The sequence below is a fragment of the Heterodontus francisci genome, chromosome 41, assembly GCF_036365525.1.
Source record: "Heterodontus francisci isolate sHetFra1 chromosome 41, sHetFra1.hap1, whole genome shotgun sequence".
In the NCBI taxonomy this organism is placed as follows: Eukaryota; Metazoa; Chordata; class Chondrichthyes; order Heterodontiformes; family Heterodontidae; genus Heterodontus; species Heterodontus francisci.
Window position 1 is genome coordinate 23887698 of NC_090411.1, and position 12543 is coordinate 23900240.

The 12543-nt window shown below is 45.1% G+C and overlaps 1 protein-coding gene across 3 annotated transcripts in view; it reads left to right on the plus strand.

Annotated features, from left to right (window-relative positions):
- LOC137353362 (cytochrome P450 2J2-like) overlaps positions 1 to 6086 on the plus strand; it is a 56286-nt gene extending 50200 nt beyond the window's left edge. For all 3 annotated transcript variants that reach the window (XM_068019537.1, XM_068019538.1, XM_068019536.1), the window contains exons 8-9: positions 2656 to 2797; positions 3849 to 6086. In XM_068019537.1, coding sequence (XP_067875638.1) covers positions 2656 to 2797; positions 3849 to 4048 — 342 coding nt within the window. In that variant the 3' untranslated portion in view covers positions 4049 to 6086. The remainder of the gene's footprint in view (positions 1 to 2655; positions 2798 to 3848) is intronic.
- The last annotated feature ends 6457 nt before the right edge of the window (positions 6087 to 12543 follow it).

The following is a 12543-nucleotide window of genomic DNA, read 5'->3' on the forward strand; positions in this document are numbered from 1 at the left end:
GCCTTTGATAAATCCATGTTTTACTCACTCATTTTTATCCAAGTGATAATTCAATTGGTGTCAGATTTGGCCTCCAGAAGCTTCCCCACTATTCACGTTTGACTGACTGGCCGATAGGCCTGATTTTCGCCGCAGGTGTCGGGCCTCCATTGAAGGACAGCGGAATGGCTCCGGATCCTGCCGGCCGAATCAGAGGGCTGGCAGCTCTGCAGCCTCACGAAAGATCTTGTAACAGTCTCTGTCACGAGGGACAAAGTATTTGACAAACCAAAGGGACAAAGGCAGACAAGTTGCCAGGACCTGATGGCCTGCATCCAAGGGTTTTAAAGGAAGTTGCTGCAGAGATAGTGGAGGCATTGATTGAAATATTCAGAACTCATGGATTCCGGAAAGGTTCCCAGCGTATTGAAAAACCACTAATGTGACGCCCCTGTTCAAGAAGGGAGGGAGACAAAAAGCAGGAAACTTTTGGCCAGTCAGCCTAACATAGGTCGTTGGGGAAATGCTAGAGTCCATTATTAAGGAAGAAATAGCAGGACATTTAGAAAAGCTTAACGCAATCAAACAGAGTCAACATGGTTTTATGAAAGGCAAATCATGTTTGACAAATTTGCTAGAGTTCTTTGAGGATGTAACAAGCAGAATTGATAAAGGGGAACTGGTAGATGTAGTGTATTTAGATTTCCAGAAGGCATTTGATAAGGTGCCACGTGAAAGATTATTGCACAAGATAGGAGCTCACGGTATTGGGGGTAATGTATTAGCATGGATTGAGGATTGGTTAACACACAGAAGACAGAGAGTCAGGATTAATGGGTCTTTTTCAGGTTGGAAAGACGTAACGAGGGGAGTGCCACAAGGATCAGTCCTAGGGCCTCAATTATTTACTATCTACATTAATGACTATATTATTTACTGATGATACAAAAATACGTGGGAGGGCATGTTGTGATGAGGACATAAGGAATCTGCATGGGATATTGATAGATTGAGTGAGTGGGCAAAAACTTGGCAGATGGAGTTTAATGTAGGAAAGTGTGAGGTCATGCACTTTGGTAGGAAGAATCAAAAGGCAGACTATTATTTAAATGAGAGAGACTCCAAAAAATGCAGTACAGAGGAATCTGGGTGTCCTTGTGCATGAAACACAAAAACTCAGCATGCAGGTGCAGCAAGTAATTAAGAAGGCAAATGGAATTTTGGCTTTTATTGCTCGGGGGTTGGAGTTTTAAAATAGGGAAGTCTTGTTACAACTGTACAGGGAGGCTGCACCTGGAGTACTGTGTACAGTTTTGGTCCCTGTATTTAAGAAAGGATATACTGGCATTGGAGGCAGTTCAAAAGAGATTCACTAGGCTGATTCCTGGGATGAAGGGGTTGACTTATCAAGAGTGGTTAAACAGGTTAGGCCTTTATTCATTAGAATTTAGATGGATGAGGGGTGATCTTATTGAAACGTATGAGATTCTGAGGGGGCTTGACAGGGTAGATGTTGAGAAGATGTTTCCACTAATGGGGGATTCTCAAACTAGGGAACATAGTTACAGGATAAGGGGACACTCATTTAAAACTGAGATGCAAAGGAATTTCTTCTCTCAGAGGGTAGTGAATGTCTGGAATTCTCTACCCCAAAGAGTTGTGGAGGCTAGATCACTGAAAGTATTTAAAGAGGAGGTAGACAGATTTTTGAAATATCGGGGAGTTGAGGGATATGAGGAGCTGGCACGAAAGAGGAGTTGAGGTCTGGGGCAGATCAGCCATGACCTTATTGAATGGCGGGGCAGGCTTGAGGGGCCGAATGGCCTACTCCTGCTCCTATTTCTTATGTTCTCAGCAATGGCACTGTGAGCGACGGTTGCTTCTGAGGCAGGCAGGAGATCTTGGGAGATCGGCCAGGTCAATTGTAAAAAAACAAAATATATCAGGGGGGTCAAGGATCGGAGGCCAACCCATGTGGGGAGATCGTTAGGGCCACAGAGGCCTCTTCCCTACTCATGTGTCCCTCTTTGGGCATCGACCCTCTAGCTCTGATTGCCCAACAGGCTGCTGCAAGGAGGCCACCTTCCCATGTGGCAATTGGTCACCCCGCTATTGGCAAAATGCCGATTGCCCCATAAAATAGCCCTTAATCGGCAAAATTAAAGACCCAATCGGATGCTCGCCTCCTTGGAGTGGGGAGCCAGTCTGCGTCTTCTCCTGCTGCTGGTAAAATGCCTGGCAGCTTGACCACATCAGGGAGCTGTCCTGAGGCGGCTCCCCATGATTATCAGCCACTGGCCTCCCAGCCTGCCTCCTGGGCGCTGGTAAAGTTTAGGCCACAGCTACTAGTTTGATCCGTCTCGTCCATTTTGAACAATTGCAACACTGCAGTCCCATATCCAAGAAGGACTGAAAGATTTTGGCCAGAGTTACAATATTGAAATCTGTTTCCAATTTTACTTCCCTGAGCATCCTAGTATTTCCTGACCCCCAATCTGACTAAACTGTTGACCACCCAACTTCCCTTCCCGGCCCTTATGCTATTGATACTGTAGATGTTCTTCTCCTCAGGTACGGTACCCCTCCCTTTCAGAACCACTGTCATGTGAAAGAGATGATGAGTGTAACCCTTTGCATTGTGTAACTCAATGCAGATATTTTGTTCTGTTTTTCCAGGGGACCTTTATCTTAATAAACATGGAGTCAATTTTGTCTGAGGAGACACAATGGAAGGACCCGAAACAATTTAATCCAGAGAATTTCCTGAATGAAAATGGGGAATTCGTTAAACCGGATGCATTTATTCCATTTTCATTGGGTGAGTAGACACTTCAGGCTGCCAGGAATCTTGTTTACAGTCAGTTCTAGATTAATTTAATCTTTCACCTATCAACAAGCAGGAACGCTATCCAAAACAACTGAAGTTTTACTCTTTCCTAAGGCAGAGGTGGAGTGTGCAGGCTTCACCAATTGCAAGTCTCTGACTTTATTTCTCCTTTATTTGTGGAAATCTTAGAAATTATCCAAAGCTCTAGTGCCCATTTCCTAATGCACACCAAGTCCCATTCACCCCATCACCCCTGTGCTCACTCACTGACATCGGCTCCCAGTCCAGCACTGTATCAATTTTAAAATTCTCATCCTTGTGTTCTAATCCCTCCAGAACCACGCTCCTTCCCTATCTCTGTGACCTCCTCCATACCTACATTCCTCGGATCACCGTGTTCCTCCAATTCTGATATCTTCTGCATTCCCATTTCCTTCACCCCAACACTGGCAGCCGGGAATTCAGGTGCCTCGGCCCAAAGCTGGGGATTTCCTCCCTAAACATCTCCATTTCTCCACCTCCCTCTCCTCCTTTAAGATGCTCCTTAAAACCTTCATCTTTGACCAAGCTTTTGGTCACCTGTCCCAATATCGTGTTATATGGCTCAGTGTCAAATTCTGCCTGATAGTGCTCCTGTGAAGCACCTTGGGACATTTACCATGTTAAAGGTGCTATATAAATGCAAATTGTTGTTGTTGCTGGAGGCCAACTAGAAGAGCATTGAGATAATCGGGAGGTAACAAAGGCATGGGTGAGGGTTTCAGCTGCAGATGAGTTGAGACAGGGCTGGAGACGGGCGATGTTAGAGGTGGAAGTAGTTGGACTTGGTGATGGAGAGGATATGGGAAATGAAACACAGCTTAGGATCAAACAGGATGCCAAAGCTGTGACTATGAATTGAGTACCGTATACTGCATAGTGTTTTACTAGCTGCTAACAGCATGATTTCAATGTTGTCTTAACACATAAACCACTCCAAATTGGTTCAAGCTAGCGTTATTTATCATCTTGTCTCATTAACGTGTTACATTGAATTTTCTAGGTCTGCGAGCATGCCCAGGAGAAAAACTGGCAAAAATGGAGCTCTTTCTGTTTTTCACTTCTCTCCTTCAGAATTTTGAGTTCTACTGGCCTGATAAAACCTCTACTCCAAACCTGCAAGGTGAATATAAATTGATGTTAGCACCACAGCCGTACAAGTTGGGGATAAGATGCAGAAAGGCGTCAGATGATGAACTGTGATCTCAGAGGCAATCCGCTTGATGGTGTTGGATAGTTTAGCTTGCTTCCAAGTAATTTGGAATTGCTTAATCGGAACAGTGGGATATCAAAATGACAACTCGTCTTTCCCGTGCTGTGACACTGATTGCCCAGGCACATCAACGAGTGTTTTATGAGATAGTGTCTGGATGTCCCGAGAAATTTGTCTTTATAGAAGACCTTGCCCTCGAAACTCAAGCAGGCTTCAATCCTGGCATGTGCCGGGATCCTACCCACCAGTGCCCCAGCACTGACCTCACCGGAGCATTAGGAAAAGGGCAACTAATTAGCATGGGGTCAAGGGGTTCCCTCACATCTCCAGCACCTGCCAGCCCCGAAATGCTGATATAGTCAACCTCGCTGCCAACCCCAGGGAAAATCAGGACCCTCCCTCCAAAAAAATAATCATAAAAGTGAGCCCTGAGCAGTCCTCTTTGTAAAGCGTCACCGCTTCGTAAATAGAAAAAATCTTCCATCTTTGGGTACAGGCCATGATCGCAGCCTAAATATCTCCCCCCAACAACATCCCCCTCCCGCCCACCCCTGCCACCACAATGGGGTCCTCTTCTGCACTCCGTAGACTAATGCTGGCCTGCAATCCTACACCAGATCCTTATGATGCCACGGGCGTGGGATCTCCCAATGCAGAGTGTCTGCATTCAGCCCACCCCCTCTGATACTGGTGCCCTCATAGTGGGTGGAGCTGTCCATCCCACAATAGACCCCACAGAGGCCCTCCACATACGCCCAGGGTATCAGGTCCAGGCACAGTTTCCAACCGTTCCAATGAAGTCTGACTGAATTTTGGCCTATGTTAGGCTGCAAACGCGAATGGTGCACTAATTGTTTCAAGACAGATTGCAAAGACTGGCACCAGCTGACAGAGAAAACAGTGGGGGTTGAGACCCAACGGTTTGAAAGGGACTAAGGGCAGTTCTGGTCGCTTTGCCATGTGCCCCTTAAATAAAAGCAAAATACGGCAGATGCTGGAAATCTGAAATAAAAACGAGAAATGCTGGAGATACTCAGCATCTGTGGAGAGAGAAGCAGAGTTAACGTTTCAGGTCAGTGACCCTTCATCAGTGACCCCTTCACTGTTAGACTGTTTGCCCACTGCTGCCAGATTCAATCAACCCCCAGTCCTACCAGACTTTCTTTTGGTAAAGTTACCTCCCCTGGCAATCTCTCGACATCCCCTATACTCCTAGATCCTGAGTCCATCTCAATGTTTCAAACCTCTAGACCACATTCCCAGTTCATCCTGATCCCACAACAGCCTGCAATTACTCCGAGCCCCTGGAAGCTCCCTCCCAATGCTCTTGTATTGCCCCTCTACAATGTTACCAGAACTGAGGACCCCACTTACAGCACTCCTAGATTCTCTCAAAATACTGCTAGACCATAAGGCCTGTAGAATATGGCCAAGAACAACTTTATTTTGATATTTTTACATTTTGGAAAAGGTAAGTATACCAGCATGTTGTCCCAAGAGGCCCTTGATGAGATCCAGCAAGCTATCAATCTCCCACAATGAGCAGCTATCAATCTCTCTCCCACAAAAGCCAGACAAGCGGGCTGCAAATAACAGGATGAGGGGGGTATTCCTTGATTGGATCTAGCAAGCTATCAATCTCCCACTATAGCTCGACTAAACGGGAATACGAACAAGGCAAGATATAAAATAGTACAAGAAGTTCCACATAAGAAAGACAGAGAAGAAAAAGAGACCTGATGACAAACGTCCTCCCAGTGGAACCTGGTAGTGTTGTGTCTCTTGTATTAATTGCTGTAATTTGAGTTTTGCTCGGGAGTCAGCTTGTTGATTCTGCGACTAAATCTATTGATAAAGTACAGCAGCTACACACCATATTGCCTCAATCTCCTTTGGAATCTCTTACAGACACAATCCCATTATTGCCAGACTCAATTACACCCCAATATGTATCAACTAGTGTTCTTTGTAATATTATTTTGCATAATATCACTGTTCTTATAAATATATCAAACTCAATGAGCAATGTTGCAGGAAATTTGTTTAAATGATTGCCTGTTTGTAAAGTAAGCTGTCTTCTTTCTTATGTGACTCGGTCTGTAGCACATCCTAGGGTTAGTTTTGGTCCTTTTCAAATTAGATTTGTCCAAGCTGGCACGGATGGCCCCAACCCCAGTTTACTGAGCTCCTCAACTCCTGAACTGCTCTGGGAGTGATGCGAATGGCTAGAGCCCATTTGGAGTCCACTCACAAGACTGAATTTGCTTCTCTTCAGGTAAAAACAACATTCAGTTTGCACACTAGCTTCCTGAATACCCTGACTGAATATTAAACACTGCATTCATTTGCATTAAAATAACTACAAAAACAAGGGTCTGTTCTATCCAACACACTGCTACTTAACCAGCTATTGTGCATGTAAGGTCATTGGGAATGAGGGCTCCCTTATTGGAGCATTCCCTGGTGCTGAGCTGAATATCTGGCCCACTGAAGCTCCATGGAGCTAAATCAAGGATTCCTCATGGCTCACCCATTATATGCCTCTATCACAAGTGCAACTCGCATTCATATAGCACCCACTGCAGAAAAATATCCCCAAGCACTTTACAGGGATGCTTACAAATGGTTAAAGCGGGGTACAAAAGAGATGAACGAAGAGATAAATTTGTCGAAGACTTTTCAGAAGACTGAGCAGTGCTCAGCAGTCCGAGAAGCAGAGAATGTGGCTGGAGAAGATTCCTGAGGTGATTCAAAAATGGAATTGGACTTGAAAAAAAAGGCTGAGGAGCTTGAATTTGAGACACCAGGGAACAGAGAGGGAGTGGGAGTTGGTGAGGACAATGTTCACAGCCAGCATGATAACTGGAATTATACGCCCAGTGCTTTATGGCTAGAGATTGCCAAATGTTATGTTAAGAGCATGTACCTAATTAGTTTAATTCTGTAATGCTGGAGTAATCAAACGCTGGCAAGGAGTTATTTTGTAACTGTGACAAGCAGTAAAATCACACACGCAGCAACTATATTCGAATTGAACTTTGACTGTAGACGTCACCCATTTATAAGCACTTTCTAGAACTTTTCAAGCATCCTGTACGTAATTATTCCTGCAGTACTTCACATCCCTCCCTTTATATACCGTTCCATCATCGGAACATCCTTGAAGTGACAAGGGAGCTTTTATGGCAGTGATCGTCTCCCCTCCGCACGAGACCCTTTCTGGCAACTCATTCTCCCCCCACCCCCAACTGACCTGGTCTCTCGACAGGACTCTCCTTTAATTCTTGACGGGAAGGCGTTTTATTTAAATTGATATTCTTTCGATCATAACTTATAAGGTTTTTGAAATGTTAGAGTCAGGTGTTCACAGAATTATTAAGTATTATGTAGAGTTACACAGAACGTACAGAATCAAACCCAGCTGGTCCACACTCTACACAACCCTTCTATCATCCTACTTCATCTCACCCGATCAGTATATCCTTCCATAGCTTTCTCCCTTGTGTTTATACAGTACATGGCACAATACTTAAACATATAATTAAAAGAGTACTGGAAACAACATCAGCAGATGAAAGAAGGGGAATCTAGCTCTGAGCTCAGTTTGAAGGTTGATTAAATCTTTGGTTCCAAATTCTCATTGCAATTTATCACTTTTATGCCTTTCTCTCACCCCTGGTGCATTTCACTATATTACAAGTTATATGGAAAGGTACCTCCCAATATTCATTCTTATCTTGTTGCACTTAATCACTGCTTCAGCATAACTGCAAATTATTAATCTAAATGTACTTTTGCATCTCCAAGTAGAATTTTGAAAGATGACCACCAATGCAGCCATTATTTCTAGGGCCACTTCCTTAAGTACACTGGGATGTATACCATCAGGCCCTGGGGATTTATCAGCCTCAATCCCATCAATTTCCCCAACACCATTTCTCTATTAATACTGATTTCCTTCAGTCCTCCCTCTCACTAAACCCTGTGTTCCCCAACAGTTCTGGTATGTTATTTCTATCCTCCTTTGAGAAGACAGAACCAAAGTATGGATTTATTTGGCCAGCCATTTCTTTATTCCCCATAATAAATTCCCCTGTTTCTGACTGTAAGGGACCTACATTTGTCTTCACCAATCTTTTTCTCTTCACATATCTATAGAAACTTTTACAGTCAGTTTTTATGTTGCCCGCAAGCTTACTCTCATACTCTATTTTTCCCTTCTTAATTAATCCCTTGGTCCTCCTTTGCTGAATTCCAAACTGCTCCCAATCCTCAAGTCTATTGTTTTTTCTAGCGAATTTGTATGCCTCTTCCTTGGATCTAATGCTATCTCTAATTTCCCTTGTAAGCCATGGTTTGGCTACCTTTCCCGTTTTACTTTTGCACCAGACAGGAATAAACAATTATTGCAGTTCATCCATGCGCTCTTTGAATGTTTGCCATTGCCCATCCACCATCATCCCTTTAAGTAACGCTTCCCAATCCATCATATCCAACTTGTGCTTCATACCATCGTAGTTTCCTTTATTAAGATTCAGGACCGTAGTCTCAGAATCAACTACGTCACTCTTCATCTTGATGAAGAATTCTATCATATTATGGTCGCTCATCCTCAAGGGGTCTCGCACAACTAGATTGTCAATTATTCCTCTCTCATTACACAATACCCAGTCTAGGATGGCCTGTTCTCTAGTTAGTTCCTCAGTGTATTTGTCCAGAAAACCATCCCGTATACACTCCATGAATTCCTCCTCTATGGTATTGTGACTAATTTGATTTGCCCAATCTATATGCAGATTAAAATCACCCATAATTACAAATGTTCCTTTATCGCATACATCACTAATTTCCTGTTTAATGCCATTCCCAACATCACCACGACAGTTCGGGGGTCGATATACAACCCCCACTGATGCTTTTTGCCCCTTAGTGTTTCTCATCTCTACCCCTACAGATTCCACATCGTGGAACTAATATCCTTCCTCACTATTGTGTTAATTTCCTCTTCAACCAGCAATGCAACTCCACCACCTTTTCTTTTTTGTCTGTCCTTCCTAAATACTGAGTACCCCTGGATGTTCATTTCCATCCCTGGTCACCCTGCAGCAATGTCTCCGTAATCCCGCCTATATCAGACCCGTTTACATCTATTTGCGCGATTAATTTGTCCACTTTATTGCGAATGCTACCCACGTTAAGGCGCAAAGCCCTAAGGCTTATCTTTTTAACATTACCTGTCCCCTTCCCACTATTGTTCACTGTGGCCCTGTTTGATTCTGGCCCTTGATTTCTCTGCCTATCACTTTTCTTATTCCCCTTACTGTCTTTTGTTCTTGTCTTTGATCCCCCCTCGTCTGACTCCTTGCAAAGGTTCCCATCCCCCTGCCATTTTAGGTTAAACCCTCCCCAACCACTCTAGCAAATACTCCCGCTAGGACATCAGTCCCGGTCCTGCCCAGGTGTAACCCATTTCAGTTTGTACGGGTCCCACCTCCCCCAGAACCAGTCCCAATGTCCCAGGAATCCAAAAGCCTCCCCCTCACACCATCTCTTCAGCCACGTATTCATCGGATATATCCTGCTATTTCTACTCTGACTAGCAAGTGGCACTGGTAGTAATCCTGAGATCACTACCTTTGAGGTCCTACTTTTCAACTTACTTCCTAATTCCCTATATTCTGCTTTTACGACCTCATCCCTTCTTTTACCTACGTCGTTTGTACCAATGTGTACCACGATCACTGACTGTTCACCGTCCCCCTTCGGAATGTCCTGTATCCGCTCTGAGACATCCTTGACCCTAGCACCAGGGAGGCAACATACCATCCTGAAGTCTCGTTTGCACCACAGAAACGCCTATCTATTCCCCTTACAATTGAATCCCCTTTAACTATTGCATTCCCACACTTTTTACTCCTCCCCTGGGTAGCAGAGCCAACCGTGGTGCAACGAATTGGGCTGTTGCTGCTTTCCCCTGAGAAGTCATTCTCCCCAACAGTATTCAAAGCAGTATATCTGTTTTGTAGGGGAATAGCCAAAGGAGATTCCTGCACTGCCTGCCTAGTCCTCTTGCTCTGCCTGGTGGGCACCCATTCCCTTCCTGCCTGTGGAGTCTGAGCTTATGGTGTGACCACCTCTCTATACGTGCTATCCCTGATACTCTCCACCTCACGGATGCTCCACAGTGTCCCCAGCCGCCGATCCAGCTCTGAAACCCGGGCTTCCAGGAGCTGCAGCTGGAGACACTTCCTGCACAGATGCTGGTCCCAGGCACTGGAATTGTTCCTGGCTTCCCACATAGAGCATGAGGAGCACACTGTGGCTTTGAGCTCTCCTGCCATGACATAACCCTTTAAATTAAACCTTTTGGAAGATGCTTAATATCAAATAATATCAATTACTCGGGGGCCCTTCTTCCCTGGTCCTCGTTACTACAGAACTCCCTAAAAAACACTACTTACTATATATGAAAATAAACTGTCGATCTTTCTTACCTTAGTTACTAAGCCAGCTATTTAGAGCTATTCCCAACAGCAGTTACTCATCAACCAACTACTCTTTCTGACAACTCATTCTCCCCCCACCCCCAAACTGACCTGGTCTCTCGACGGGACTCTCCTTTAATTCTTGACGGGAAGGCGTTTTATTTATAATTTGATATTCTTTCGATCATAACTTATAAGGTTTTTGAAATGTTAGAGTCAGGTGTTCACAGAATTATTAAGTATTATGTAGAGTTACACAGAACGTACAGAATCAAACCCAGCTGGTCCGCACTCTACACAACCCTCCTATCATCCTACTTCATCTCACCCGATCAGTATATCCTTCCATAGCTTTCTCCCTCGTGTGTTTATACAGTGCATGGCACAATACTTAAACATATAATTAAAAGAGTACTGGAAACGACATCAGCAGATGAAAGAAGGGGAATCTAGCTCTGAGCTCAGTTTGAAGGTTGATTAAATCTTTGGTTCCAAATTCTCGTTGCAATTTATCACTATTATGCCTTTCTCTCACCCCTGGTGCATGACAAATGACACTTTCACAATATTACAAGTTATATGGAAAGGTACCTCACTATATTCATTCTTATCTTGTTGTATTTAATCACAGTTTCAGCACTGCTGCAAATTATTAATCTAAATGTACTTTTGCATCTCCAAATTATGATATTATGCCCTTTATACACAATTCCAGGTCATTGAAATATATCTAAAAGAATTTTGGTCCTAATTGTGCACTTCTGGGGGACATCACTGTATACTACGCCACTCCCGTCTAAAAAAGCAACCTTTCCCCACAACTCTCTGTTTTCTGTCTCTTAGCCCCTGTAGGACGAGAGTTCTATATAAATGTGTTGTCTCCATCTGTGACACTGTGGGGGACTGAGAGACAGCAGCAAGTTTATGATTATCTCTGTTTTAAAACAGCCATGATCTAGTTGAATGGTGAAGCAGGCTTGAGGATCCAAATGGCCAACTCCTGCTCCTATTTCCTCCATCCTATGTTCCTAATAAAACGTTTAGCATCGAAGTTGCCCTTTTCTTACTGAATGCCTCCTTATTTTATGAAGCCATGGTACATTTGATTATATTAAACTTGCAGGAAAATCACATTCTTGTACTGAGGTATTTTGGCTTTGGTTATTCCTGTGCTGGGCGCAATGCAAGTTTAAGACTCGGAGTTTGCTCTCAGCCGGCATAGACACGATGGGTCGAAGGGCCTGTTTCTGTGCTGTATAACTCTATGGGCTGAATTTTACGCCACCCCAGCGTGTCGGACGGTGGCGTGGGGGCGGCGTAAAGTTGAGCAGGAGGCTCCGGGAGGCCTATCTGCCTCCGGTGAACCTTACGGCGGTTGGGTGGGGTGGGGGTGGTGGGGGAATGGCCCGTCCACCAGATGCCAGTCAAGGCCCTTAAGTGGCAAGTGGGCGGGCTGGGGATGTGAAAGGCCGCCCAGCGATAGCTGCCGGCCTTTCTGCGCCCTGGGGGTGGGGTGGGGGTGGGTGATGATTGAGTGCCGTCCCCACCTCCCAGCCAACCCCCGGGACCCAAGACACCCCCCACCCCCCAAACGACCACTCCAGCCACACCAGGGAGGGACCGATCCCCCTGGTGAGGCAAGTCCAACTTACCTCAGCTCCAGACTCCATGGTGTGAGCTGGGCTGCAGTCCCAGCAGTGGCCACCACTCCTGGTGGCGCTGCTGGGACTAAGAACTGCCGTCCCGCTGATTGGCGGGCAGTTCACTGAGGCGGGACCTCTTCCCTCAAGTGGGTGGAGGTCCCGCCTCGGGACAATTAAAGCCCGGGGACCCATAAAATACGTGACGGATGCCCGGGCTAGGTGGACGCGGGTTCGCCACCGACTTTTACGTCAGTGGTGAATTCCCGTCCGCCTAAGGTAAAATCCAGCCCTATGACTGTGAGTATCTGGGTTAATTTGGGTCAGTGGCTGGTTGAAGTACCACTGCGTTTCTGATGG